Source organism: Bubalus bubalis, chromosome 8, assembly GCF_019923935.1.
Source record: "Bubalus bubalis isolate 160015118507 breed Murrah chromosome 8, NDDB_SH_1, whole genome shotgun sequence".
NCBI lineage: Eukaryota > Metazoa > Chordata > Mammalia > Artiodactyla > Bovidae > Bubalus > Bubalus bubalis.
Window position 1 is genome coordinate 106,277,318 of NC_059164.1, and position 12,935 is coordinate 106,290,252.

The 12,935-nt window shown below is 43.8% G+C and overlaps 1 protein-coding gene across 3 annotated transcripts in view; it reads left to right on the forward strand.

Annotated features, from left to right (window-relative positions):
- CLCN1 (chloride voltage-gated channel 1) overlaps nt 1-12,935 on the forward strand; it is a 38,966-nt gene that overhangs the window by 15,227 nt on the left and 10,804 nt on the right. The window contains 8 exon segments of one of the 3 annotated variants that reach the window (NM_001290916.1): nt 22-106; nt 332-433; nt 745-829; nt 1,110-1,259; nt 7,607-7,676; nt 7,865-7,975; nt 10,013-10,226; nt 10,477-10,610. In NM_001290916.1, coding sequence (NP_001277845.1) covers nt 22-106; nt 332-433; nt 745-829; nt 1,110-1,259; nt 7,607-7,676; nt 7,865-7,975; nt 10,013-10,226; nt 10,477-10,610 — 951 coding nt within the window. 3 annotated transcript variants of the gene reach the window in all.

Sequence of the window (12,935 nt, forward strand, 5' to 3'; positions counted from 1 at the left end):
CTTGGCCTTTCCATCCTGTAGTCACCATCACAGCCCTCTTCAGAACCAACTTCCGAATGGACTTCCCCTTTGACCTGCAGGAACTCCCAGCCTTTGCGGTTATCGGGTCAGTGGCTGCTCTGGGAGTGGGGTTGGGGGGGTGGGGCAGGGCTGGGACAAAGCTTTGGATTGAAAAGGACCCAAGCTGGGAAATTGGCGTGGGCATGAGTAAGGTGGAAATTCTTGGGGGGGAGGTGGGTAGAAAGGGCAGGTGGAGGCCTGATATTTGCTTCCCTGCAGTGGCCAGGGCCGAGAGATGAGGGTTTCATTTCTGCATGGCTTACACCCTCAGGATTTGCTGTGGGTTCCTGGGAGCTGTGTTTGTGTATCTGCATCGCCAAGTCATGCTCGGTGTCCGAAAGCACAAGGTCCTCAGCCAGTTTCTGGCTAAGCAGTGAGTCACCGCCCTACCCGTTTACTCTCTGGTTTCTCCAAGAGTTCCTCCCTTTTAATCTTGGCAGAAGGCGTTAAATGCCTTTCGGTGGCTTGTGATAAAATATAGAAGCCCGGATACCCTACTAGGGACGAGCGGTGTGGTTTCCCCTTTAAAGATGGCTTATTGGTGGAGAGAGTGCTCCGTCTAATGGCCTGAGACCACAGGGGAACACCAGGAAACTTCAGATTTCCAGGGTGTGGCAGCCACTGTGGGTTGGCCCAATTAGGATGAGGATTAATTCTAAGTAATTAATCCTGTTTCTTTTCCAGCCGCCTGCTCTATCCTGGAATCGTCACCTTTGTCATCGCTTCCTTCACCTTTCCACCAGGAATAGGGCAGTTCATGGCCGGAGAGGTCAGCTCCGAGGGTGACCTTTGAGGGTGGGGGGGTCAGGTCACTAAGCACATGACTGAGACTAAACCAGGATGCGGCCATGTGGAAAAGAGGAAACAGATGCGGAGGTGACCCTCAGGCTTCGAGCATACGTGCTTTTGCCCACGGATGCCATCTCTCCCTGAGAAAAAAGAGGAAAGGGACCCATGAAAAATGAGACCGGGGAATCGGTTCTGTTTAAAAAAATGGAAGCACCGAACATCCCTGCAGAACTGCTCCCTTTTGCTTCCTCCTCTCATAGCTGATGCCTCGGGAAGCCATCAGTACCCTGTTTGACAACAATACGTGGGTAAAACATATCGGGGACCCTGAGAGCCTGGGCCGGTCAGCTGTGTGGATCCACCCCAAAGCCAGTGTTGTAATTGTCCTCCTCCTCTTCTTCATCATGAAGGTACCTCTCCCCACACCCCTGACTCCCTGAGCTTCTGTTTTCAACCTAGGAACCAGGGTTTGCATAGCGGGTGTGTGTGTGTGTGTGTGTACTCCTTCGTATCTGACTCTTGGCGACCCCATGGGCTGTAGCCCACCAGGCTCCTCTGTCCATGGGATTTTCCAGGCAAGAGTACTGGAGTGGGGTGCCATTGCCTTCTCCGCATCTGTAGTCTCCTGCATCGGTAGGCAGATTCTTTACCACTAGTGCCACCTGGGAAACCCTTTACCATCTGAGCCACTAGGGAAGCCCCTTTGCATAAGGTAGGGAAGGGTAAAACTTGGCCTTGTCTTTGTCCAGCCTAAAAAGAAACAACTTGGAAATCAGAGCCTAAGTATTAATAAGTTGCTCATCTAGAAAACTGAACCAATATCTGGGTTAATGTTCCATTCATGTCAACTTCATGATGTCATAATTATTATAATCCTTCTAAAGGTTTCACTTGCTAAATTACTGAGACATTGCTGCCGCTGAGTAAATAGGGACAAGACAGAGCTTAAGCAATACAATAACTGTGTGAAGACCTCAGATAAATTAACCAAATCTCTCCACATATTAGATAATTAGGTACTTCATCTCCAGCATCTGATTATCCATTTTCAGATGATTTGCATATCCATTTTTCTCCCAGTCTGGTAGATAATCTCTTCTCTAGGATTACAAAAGAGATAAAATATTTAAATCCATTTTATTAGTGACTATAAATAATTTTTACAATATTATTATTCTCTATTGAGGTAGCACGGAGAAGGCAATGGCACCCCACTCCAGTACTTTTGCCTGGAAAATCCCATGGATGGAGGAGCCTGGTAGGCTGCAATCCATGGGGTTGCTAAGAGTCAGACACGACTGAGCAACTTCGCTTTCACTTTTCACTTTCATGCATTGGAGAAGGAAATGGCAACCCACTCCAGTGTTCTTGCCTGGAGAATCCCAGGGACTGGGGAGCCTGGTGGCTGCCGTCTATGGGGTCACACAGAGTTGGACACGACTGAAGCGACTTAGCATTAGCATTAGCATTGAGGTAGCAAGACTGTGAGGATTTTGCCATTCTTAAGCCATTTTCTTCTAACTTCAGCTAGGAAACAAAAGCTGATCTCTTTTACTTACATTGGTTTTTTCTCATGTCTTCCCATCAAGGATCACATGGTTATAGAGTTTTCAGTTACTGCCTGTACAAGGTTATTTTTATTCCCACCCCTGGTTGTGACATCTGTTATAATTGCTGTTTGTCTTTTTCTCTCTTTTTGATGATTGCCTCATCATTAATAGTATGTCTTGTCTGAATAGCCCATGATTTTTCTGTATATATTTGGAGGAGAAAATGGCAATCCACTCCAGTATTCTCACCTGGAGAGTCCCATGGACAGAGGAGCCTGGTGGGCTCCAGCCCATGGGATCACCAGAGTCAGACATGACTTAGCGACTAAACCTTGTCTGAGTAGCCCATGATTTTCCTCTATATATTAGGGTTTTCATTTGATTTTTTTTTTTTAACAAATCCAAGTAACAATTCTATTTTAGTCTATAGCACAATTTTTTACATACATTTTAGTAGGTTTGACAGTACTTTGGGGCAGACTTTAGATGAATCCACAAAAGTTGATATGTTTAAAATAAAATATACACAATAAAGCAAGAGGCATCTAGATGTTCAGAATCGTGCATAAGGAGTATTTTGGTTGGTGTTATCACTGAATACCTTGCCTATTAAGAATTCACCCACAAAAGGCAGTTCTTCGTTTCTTCATTCCCATATAATTTGCCAAATTATAGAGAGTTCTGTCCACATTGAACTTTCATGTTTATTAAGTTATTCTTTTTTAAAGAGAATCTTTTTTTAAAAAGTAACTATTTTTGGCTGCGCTGGGTCTTTGTTGCTGTACGTGGGGTTTCTCTAGTTGCAGCGAGTGGAGGCTACTGTCTAATTGCAGTGTGTCTAATTTATTCTCCATACTTACTGTGAAATTCTATTTCCATAGGATATGCGTCACTAAGTTACGTGGTAATAGCCATAGAGGGCTCTTTCATCCATTTATTCAATAAGTGTTCTAATGCACCTACTGTGGGCCAAATATGTGATACTTGATTATTGATCTTTGGCGTATCCAATGCTTGGGGTTGGGAAAAGTTATTTAAAATTTTCTTCTTAGTTTTTTTGCTGTTCATTTAATGTGCTTGTCAATGGTCTTATGATTAGAGATACCAAGCGCTTGACATACCAGGTTCCAACTCTGTCACTTATTTTCAGGATTTGCTGTGGGCTTCTGGGAGCTGTATTTATGCATTCTGTTTCGTATTCCATTCCACAGGGGCTAATTGGGCCTATGCCATCCATATTTTACACATCCACTTTATTAATTAGATCATTTTCATTTCTTCCTTCAATAGATTTGATTTTTTTTTTTATCATAAAAGTTCTCAGTGTCTTGCTAGGGATATGATTTTTAATTACAGAGTTTATCTTCTCTCATTTATAAATCCCAGCTCCTTGTAATTAGCTGTTGAGCGTACAAACCCATCTGCAGTAACCAAGTCCAAGTTTTGATGGCATCTCAGAATTTTTTGTTCGATAATAATAATTCTGTTTTTGTGATACTCCTCTAGACTGAACTGCTTCTTTGGGATCATATATATTTTTGAAACAATAAGCATTTGAAAATTTTGGGGGAAACAAAATTCTGTATATATTTTCAACATCTCCTTCATGCCTCGCCTCATTTCCCCAGATTCCCAAGCATATCTCTGGATCCCACTTTGCAGACTGAGGTTTATTCTGAGAAACCTACTTGGATTATATAGAAGGACTAAGCTGTATGTCACTCACTAATTTCTTACTTAATTACATCCTCATTAATGTCTACATATAAGAGAATCAAGAAAAGAAACTTGGGGCTTCCCTGGCAGCTCAGTGATAAAGAATCTGCCTGCCAATGCTGGAGACACGAGTTTGATCCCTGCTCTGGAAAGATCCCACATGCCATGGAGCAAATAGGCCCGTGCACCACAACTATTGAGCCTGTGCTCTAGAGCCTGGGAGCTACAACTACTGAAGTCCGAGTGCCCTGGAACCTGTGCTCCACAGTGAGAGATGAGAAGCGCGTACACCGCAACGAGAGAGTAGCCCTCGCTTGCCACACTAGTGAAAAGCCCGAGCAGCAACAAAGACCCAGCACAGCCAATAAATAAAATTTTTTTTTAAAGAAAAGAAACCCACATTTCTTGGGCTATATTTCAAGCCCAACAGTTTTCAGTAGACCTGTACTATTCTATAATATTTTAAATATAAAACCATCTGCTGCTATAAATCTATATTACCTAGTTATCACTGCTTCCAGTATCTTTACTCTCCTATCACTGGACATATAACGATACCCTTTTTATTTCCAAAATGTGGACAGTAAAGGTACCTAGCCACATTAAAACATAAAATTGACTAGAACTATTTTTCCAGTCTAATTTGAAATTTAGCCCATGTGGTCTTCTGTCAGTATCCATGTTCACAGATAGGATTCTCATTTCAGCTCTTTTGTAACACTGATGAAGGGAACTTCCATCTTCCCAATTTTAAGACATGGAAAGTTATCGTCTTGTTGTGAGTCTGGTGTGTCTCTAATGAGCATGAATATGATTACAACATCTCCATTTCCTTTTTAATGAGTCTAACGTTATTAGCTAGCATCATTGAGTTCTCAGTACAGCCCGAGGCTCTGGAGAATTCTTGCCGAATCTTCCTGCGTTTCCTCCTTGTGAAGCATCTAAAGAAAACACAATCTGTGAGAAGGGGTCTCTAGTTTCCCACTTCTCTAGAACTGGGGGCTTAAAATCTTGGGAGTAATCTGTGTTCCAGATCACTTGCCCTGCTTTTGGATTTTCCCTTTTGTGTGCTAACAACTCAAAAAGTTTGCTAGTCTCAAGCGTCCACCTCTGTGCTGCAGGAGTTGATAACTTTCAGCGTCCTGTGATGCTGAGCCTCTTCTTACACGTATCTTGGAGGATAATCTAAAGTTCATCCTCTGAAATCAGACCCATTGGCCACCTATTATCTGTATTACTGGAGCTTTCAGATTAACCTGAGCCTACAAAATCCCTTATGGCTTTCGTGTACTTATTCCAAAGAGATAGTACAGAATGGTTCAAGAGGTCTCCAAATGTTATGAGTCAGGATCCCTTAAGAAGCTTAAACTATCAGCACCTAGAACTCCGTCTCCAGACAGTCCAGTGGAGTAGTCTTCAGTGATGTCTGCTCATCACAGTTCAAACAAGTTCCCTTGCAAGCATTATTGGTGGGTGTTTTAAGCAAATATTAGCTCTGAGAAGCTTTTCTGCTTTGTATGAATACTGTTTGACCTAACTCTTCTTTCTTTCCTTCCTTCCTTCCTGTCTACTTAACTTACCTTTCTACCTCCTACCTACCTATCTCCCACCTACCTACATCCTACCTGCATGTACTGAGCATGGTGCTGGTACAGAGAGAAGGCAGAGACAGGCGAACTCTTGTTACACATGCAAGGAATTTGCAATCTGCAACCCTCTTCATTTGTACATCTAACTCTGCTGTTCTCAACTTTGCTGTTTCAAACAGTTCTGTTCTGACAATTGTAGAAGGAAATGACAACTCATTCAGGTATTCCTGCCTGGAGAACCCCATGGGCAGAGGGCAATAGTCTATAGGGTGGCAAAGAGTCAGACACGACTGAAGCGACTTAGCATGCACACGTGCATTCTGACAAATATGTATTTTGCCTGATCTCAGAGCTTCTGGGACAAAGGCTTCTCAGAGCCTTTATCATTGTCTTTTTTTTAAATTTATTTTAAATTGTGGGCAAATTGCTTTACGATGTTGTGTTGATTTCTGCTGTACATTTATCATTGTCTTCTGAGGTCAGCCCTGGCTCAAGGGAATCTCTCTAAGGTTCAGAAACTGAGAAAATTTATTTCTCATTAGTTTACAATAAAGTTGGTGCAGTTTTTCATCTTTGTGATCCCATGGGCTATACAGTCCATGAAATTCTCTAGGCCAAAATACTGGAGTGGGTGGCCTTTTCCTTCTCCAAGGGATCTTCCCAACTCAGGGATCGAACCCAGGTCTCCCACATTGCAGGCGGATTCTTTACCAGCTGAGCCACAAGGGAAGCCCATATTCGCAGCAGAGTAGGCAAAAGAACTGATAAATAGAATGGGAAAAAGACCAGTGATTGAACTTTTGAAATATCTATAAAAGAAACAAAAATATGTGACATAATATAAAAATTAAGCAACAGGTTTACATATGACTTCCAAAATAAGTAAACCAATCTTAGAAAAAGGTCTGAAACGAATTTGGTAAAAGATTACAGCAGCTAAGGGTCAAAACAAATTACCAGGATAAAAATATGTACAACTTAAAACTGCACCAACTTTATTGTAAACTAATGAGAAATAAAGTGTCTCATTTTCTGAACCTTAGAGAGATTCCCTTGAGCCAGGGCTAACCTCAAAAGACAATAATAAATGTACGGCAGAAACCAACACAACATCATAAAGCAATTATACATATTACTTCTGCTAAAATCATCCCAATTCCTTTTGGAATACTACCTTGGCCTTGGAGTTCTTTTCTATGACACTGGCTGGCTTAGCTGGCTCTCACAATGTACTCTTGCAGGTTGGTCTGGACAGATCTGATTTTCTGATCTTTGTTGAAGGTGATTTGATGTTAAAGGAAAATGTTAAAGCAAATGGCTCAGGCAGGACCATCTTCACTCCAGGCTCCCTTGTGAGGTTTACAATGTAGATGGCTTTGTAAATGACCCTCCTGAAGCTAAGTCAGTCACACAGTAAATCACTATGACTTGAAGGTGTCTGCCACTTGGAAATGAGGCTCTTTTTCGGAAACATAGTCTGGCCAGGAAAAGATATCCTCCAGGTTCAAGAGCTTCAGGCTGCTCTGCTGAGGTGACCTTTTGGGGTTAAGAGGATACAATGGGCTAGGACCCTTTGGGGGCAGTGACAGAGGAGTCCCCTGGGGCCCCAATCCTTGTTTTGATTATCTAAAGGCAAATATTGTCACTCCAAGTAGGAGCAATTTGGGTTAACTGCCTGGAGGAACCTTCTTATAATGTTGTCTTTGGTGATATCTTAGCCTCAGTGCTCCATGCTTTTTTTGGTTCTGGGGGAAGGTGACAGACAAGATGACTTCCAGAAGGATTAGCTCTCCCAGGATTTCTGTACCTCTTGGAACAAGAAGCAGGAAAGAAGGGGGTTGTGAGTGTGTGTGTGTGTTGGGCACAGTCTAGAGGGTGCCCTGACGCCTCTTTTTACCCCAGTTCTGGATGTCCATCGTGGCCACCACCATGCCCATACCCTGCGGAGGTTTCATGCCTGTGTTCGTGCTCGGTAAGTTCTGATGAGAAGCCTGGGACCTTACTGGTGGTTCAGGCTAGGGTACTGTGAAAATAAGGAAAGGCCTGGAATGCTGGGGGCTTGTGTTCAGTGTTAGCACCCAAGGACGCATTGGCTCTTAAAAAATGGAGGATAAAGAACTTGGATCTCTCAACACCTTCCTTTCTTTGGTCTCTCCCTAGGAGCTGCATTCGGAAGGCTAGTAGGAGAGATCATGGCCATGCTTTTCCCAGATGGTATCTTATTTGATGACATCATCTACAAGATCCTACCTGGGGGCTACGCAGTTATTGGTAAGCCACATTCCACCCTCCTGTAACCCTGGGCACCCACACTCAGACTCTCCCATGACATCTGCATTCCAGGCTATCCAATAACAGTCTTCATTTAATGCTATTTAATTCAACTTTTATTTAAATAATCAGCCCTTGGCTCTGACTCTAATTAGCTCTCATTAAACATCTCTGAGCCTCCCTATTTCTTCACACAGAATAGGGATTTTAGGGATTAAATGAGATAATAAGGATGAGAACACCTAGGATTGCCTCTGAGTGTTTGGTAAGGGCTTTTTCTTTTTCTCCAAAGAATCATGGAAAAAACAGTGCTTGTGACTGGCTCGAATACTCCTACCTCCTGGTGTGCTCACGTTGACGAGACTTAGGAGCACATGACTAAGAGCTAAGAAATGTGGGCTCTGGTCTCATCCCCACCTCTTGTCACTAGATTACCATGGGGTGGATTACCTGCCTTTCTGCACTTTAATTTCTTTATTCCAAAATGACTTCTGAGATGTCTAACATTTTGAGAGTCTGAGATTATCTTTTTCCACTACACGTATAGTCCCTTCCACCCAAAAACCATGTCTAACAAAATGACTAGCATATTCCCTAGAATTATTATGCTTCCTCCTTCACTCTCCTCTTTATCAAACTCCCATGGCATCTAAGGCCACACTTCCCTTTGATATAGAACTAATCAGCTTTATAGAACATACGGTGACCTTAGTCCCCCATCACAGTTTTGTACAAAAACTTCTTGCATCTGCTATTATTACCTATCTTCATGCCTCTCATATCCCTTCAACCTCTCTGGTAGACATTTCCCTTAGCGTGCATGCATGCTATGTCACTTCAGCCACGTCCGACTCTTTGTGATCCTATGAGTAGCCCACCAGGCTCCTGTGTCCATAGGATTCACCAGGCAAGAATACTGGAGTGGGTTGCCATGCCCTCCTCTAGGGGGTCTTTCTGACCCAGGGATCAAACCTATGTATTCTGTGGTTCCTGCATTGGCAGGTGAATTCTTTACCACTGAGCTACCTGGGAAGCCCATATATATATATATATATATATATATATATATATATATATAGGCTTCTATATCGGATATATATATCAGTTCAGTTCAGTTCAGTTGCTCAGTTGTGTCTGACACTTTGTGACCCCATGAATCGCAGCACGCCAGGCCTCCCTGTCCATCACCAACTCCCGGAGTTCACTCAGACTCAAGTCCATCGAGTCAGTGATGCTATCCAGCCATCGCATCCTCTGGCTGTGTTAATGTTCTGTAGTATATTGCATGCACCATCCAGTAAAACCATTCCTCCCAATCTTTATCTTTCGTGACTTTTTCTTATTCTATTTTCATGTATGGCTTCCCCAGCATCTTTTCTCATAGCATATCTTCCCATGTTTAAATAAGAAATAAAGTTAATGGGACTCTTTGGCTGATGGGAAATCATAACCAAAACCAAGTAAGACAGATTCTATCTTCAAAGAGCTTATGGAATCATAATGTTTTATACCTGCAAGGGCCTTAGAACTTATCTAATGACCCCTTTTGCCTTAGAGATGAGAGCATGGGGTTCCAGAAGGATTAAGTTCTTCTCATACCGTTGAGAGATAGAATCAGGATCTCATTGCTCCAAGCCCACAGCACAATTCTTGGGTTTTGAGTCTCCTCATAAATTGTTGGCATCAGAACCTAAGGCCCAAAATAAATGCTGCAAATGGGTTTTTAAAAATGCTCAGTTAAGAGTGATCCAATTGTTTAAAAGCAAGGAACAGATAGCACATCACTATATTTTATACATGAAAATTTGGACACACAAAATTTTTTAAGTTGCCAAAGGTCATAGAATGAGATCAAAATGATTTTCTAACAGCTCAGCATTCTAGCCCCTACTTGACACAGGGTCATCTCAGGAGTGCTGGCACTGCCCGGGGTCACATCCCCCCACCCTGGGCCACACCCATCACCGGCCCCTCTACGTAGCCGCCATGCCAGGGAAGCAGCCCTAACACAGGGTGCACGTCTGTGTCTGATTCCAGGAGCAGCAGCTCTGACTGGCGCCGTGTCCCACACAGTCTCCACGGCCGTGATTTGCTTCGAACTAACGGGTCAGATTGCGCACATCCTACCCATGATGGTGGCTGTTATCTTGGCCAACATGGTGGCTCAGAGCCTGCAGCCCTCCCTGTACGACAGCATCATCCAGGTCAAGAAGCTACCCTACTTGCCTGACCTTGGTTGGAACCAGCTCAGGTCAGGGGCACCAGCTGGAATTAGTTCAGATCTGATGGGGTGGGGGTGGGAGGTTCTGAGATTGAGAATGAGGTTAGGGTCGATGTCTGGATGCACTGCTTTTTTTTACTTGTTTTTATATTCCCGTGTACTTAATAATTTTAAGAGTGATCAAATGCATGGTGAAAACCTCATGGGAGGAGTGGAAGGGACAGCCAGGGACAGGCACATATGGTGGGGCTAACCTCCCTGGTGCTTTCTCCCTCCATAGCAAATTTACAATCTTTGTTGAGGACATCATGGTACGGGATGTGAAGTTTGTTTCAGCTTCCTGCACATACGGGGAGTTGCGAAACCTGCTCCAGACCACCACAGTCAAGACTTTACCACTGGTTGAATCAAAAGGTCAGTGGGAGGGAAGGAAGCAGATTCCTGGGCTAGTGACCTGAACAAAGGTGCCACAGAAGTGCAGGCAGCACTGGGGTGAGCGCTTGTCTGTAGGGGCCACCCAGTCCGCTACAGGCCCCCCGGCCTCTGCTCCTTAGCGAACATGATCCATCATCTTCAAGGAAGGAAAAGCACAGGCCACAAGTGCAGGAAGACAGTTAAAAATCCACTGAAAGAAATACAGTTGATTCTCATTATTCCTTGTAGTTATGGTCTAAAAACTTGCCATGAACACTGAATTAGGGATACTGTAATTATGAACCTTGTAGTTCAGCTGGCAAAGAATCTGCCCTCAGTGCGGGAGACCTGCGTTCAATCCCTGGCTTGGGAAGATCCCCTGGAGAAGGGAAAGGCTACCCACTCCAGTACTCTGGCCTGGAGAATGCCATGGACTGTATAATCCATGGGGTCGTAAACAGTCGGACACAACTGAGCGACTTTCACTCCACTGAACCATTGCTCCCAAAGGAAATTCAAGGTGAAGTTCCTGCAAGCCTCTGGTCACAGTTTCTTCAAGTAGTCAAAGCAGCCGGCAAAGGCAATGGCACCCCACTCCAGTACTCTTGCCTGGAAAATCCCATGGACGGAGGAGCCTGGTGGGCTGCAGTCCATGGGGTCGCAAAGAGTCAGACACGACTGAGCGACTTCACTTTCACTTTTGACTTTCATGCATTGGAGAAGGAAATGGCAACCCACTCCAGTGTTCTTGCCTGGAGAATCCCAGGGACGGGGGAGCCTGGTGGGCTGCCGTCTATGGGGTCACACAGAGTCAGATACGACTGAAGCGACTTAGCAGCAGCAGCAGTCAAAGCAGCATACACTTGTCTTAAATGGGTTTCTCCTTGCATGTGTGCTAAGTTGCTTCAGTCATGTCTGACTCTTTGTGACCCTGTGGACTGTAGCCCGCCAGGCTCCTCTGTCCATGGGATGCTCCAGGCAAGAATACTGGAGTGGGTTGCCATGCCCTCCTCCAGGGGATCTTCCTGACCCAGGGATTGAACCCATGTCTCTTACGTCTCCTGCATTGGCAGGCGAGTTCTTTACCACTAGTGCCACTTGGGAAGCCCTGTGTTTCTCCTTAAAGATAACTTATTTAATATCTGTTGTTAATTCATTAACTTGGAACTCACCACGACCAACAGCACGATAGCTCAGGGCTAAATAAAGCTTATCTAACACATGTATTTTCTCCATAAGGCACATCAAAGCCTTCTTGCTTGGGGTCAATTGTAAACAACAAAATCACCATCATGAAACACAAAAATACAAAAATCATGGCATTCAATGGATCATGAAAGGAACACTTGTTTATAATATGAAGCTAGAGAAAAAAAAAAGGCAGCGTGTCACTCTGTTCAGACTCAACTGGGAACATGTGCGTGGGGCAGCTCAGATCTTTTGCTGCTTTACACGTGCTGTGAATGATGGGGAAAGCACAGCATGTATTGATTTTGGGTTACAAATATACTTGAGCCAGTGGGTGAATTCACAAATAGGTAATGGTAGTGGTTTAGTTGCTAAATCGTGTCTGGCTCTTGCAACCTCATAGGCTGTAGCTCACCAGACTCCTCTGTCCCTGGGATTCTCCAGGCAAGAATACTGGAGTGGGTTGCCATTTCCTTCTCCAGGGAATCTTCCTGATCCAGGGATTGAACCTGGGTCTCCTGCACTGTAGGTGGATCCTTTACTGACTGAGCCATCAGGGAAGCCTTCACAAATAGGGAATCTGTGAATAATGAGGCTCAGCTGTAAATCTTATACCCCCTGAGGTGGCTCTCTTTGCCCCATAGCTAAATGACAGCTGTTCTTTAATACCCAATTTAAGGAGCAGATGAGACTGTTCCATGCGAAAGAGTAAACATCTTTGATAAGTAGTGATTTCACCTCCTTCACCATCCTTTCTGCCCACCTCTGACACTTAATCTTGCTTCATATTACTTCTTACTGTGGTTTCTATATCCATGTCTTATGTTCTTCACTAGATTCGGTATCCTTTGAGGGCTGAGACTATAACATCTGTCTCCCTCAGACTTCTTCCTTATAGGTATTTACCAGATATTAAATAAATAGTTGTCTAATGTTTGAATTAGTGTAATGGAATCATAGGGCCGTTTGAAGCCATTTAAATTGTCAGTTCTAATTTTAGATGATTAGAATATCCAAATTACCTTAGTTTTAATATTTTCCCAAATCCCAAATGCCTTTCAGTGGCCTCTAAAGCAGTGGGCTCCTCATTGGAACAGGGGTACGGCTGGTGGGTTGCAGGGTTTTAATAGTAATGAC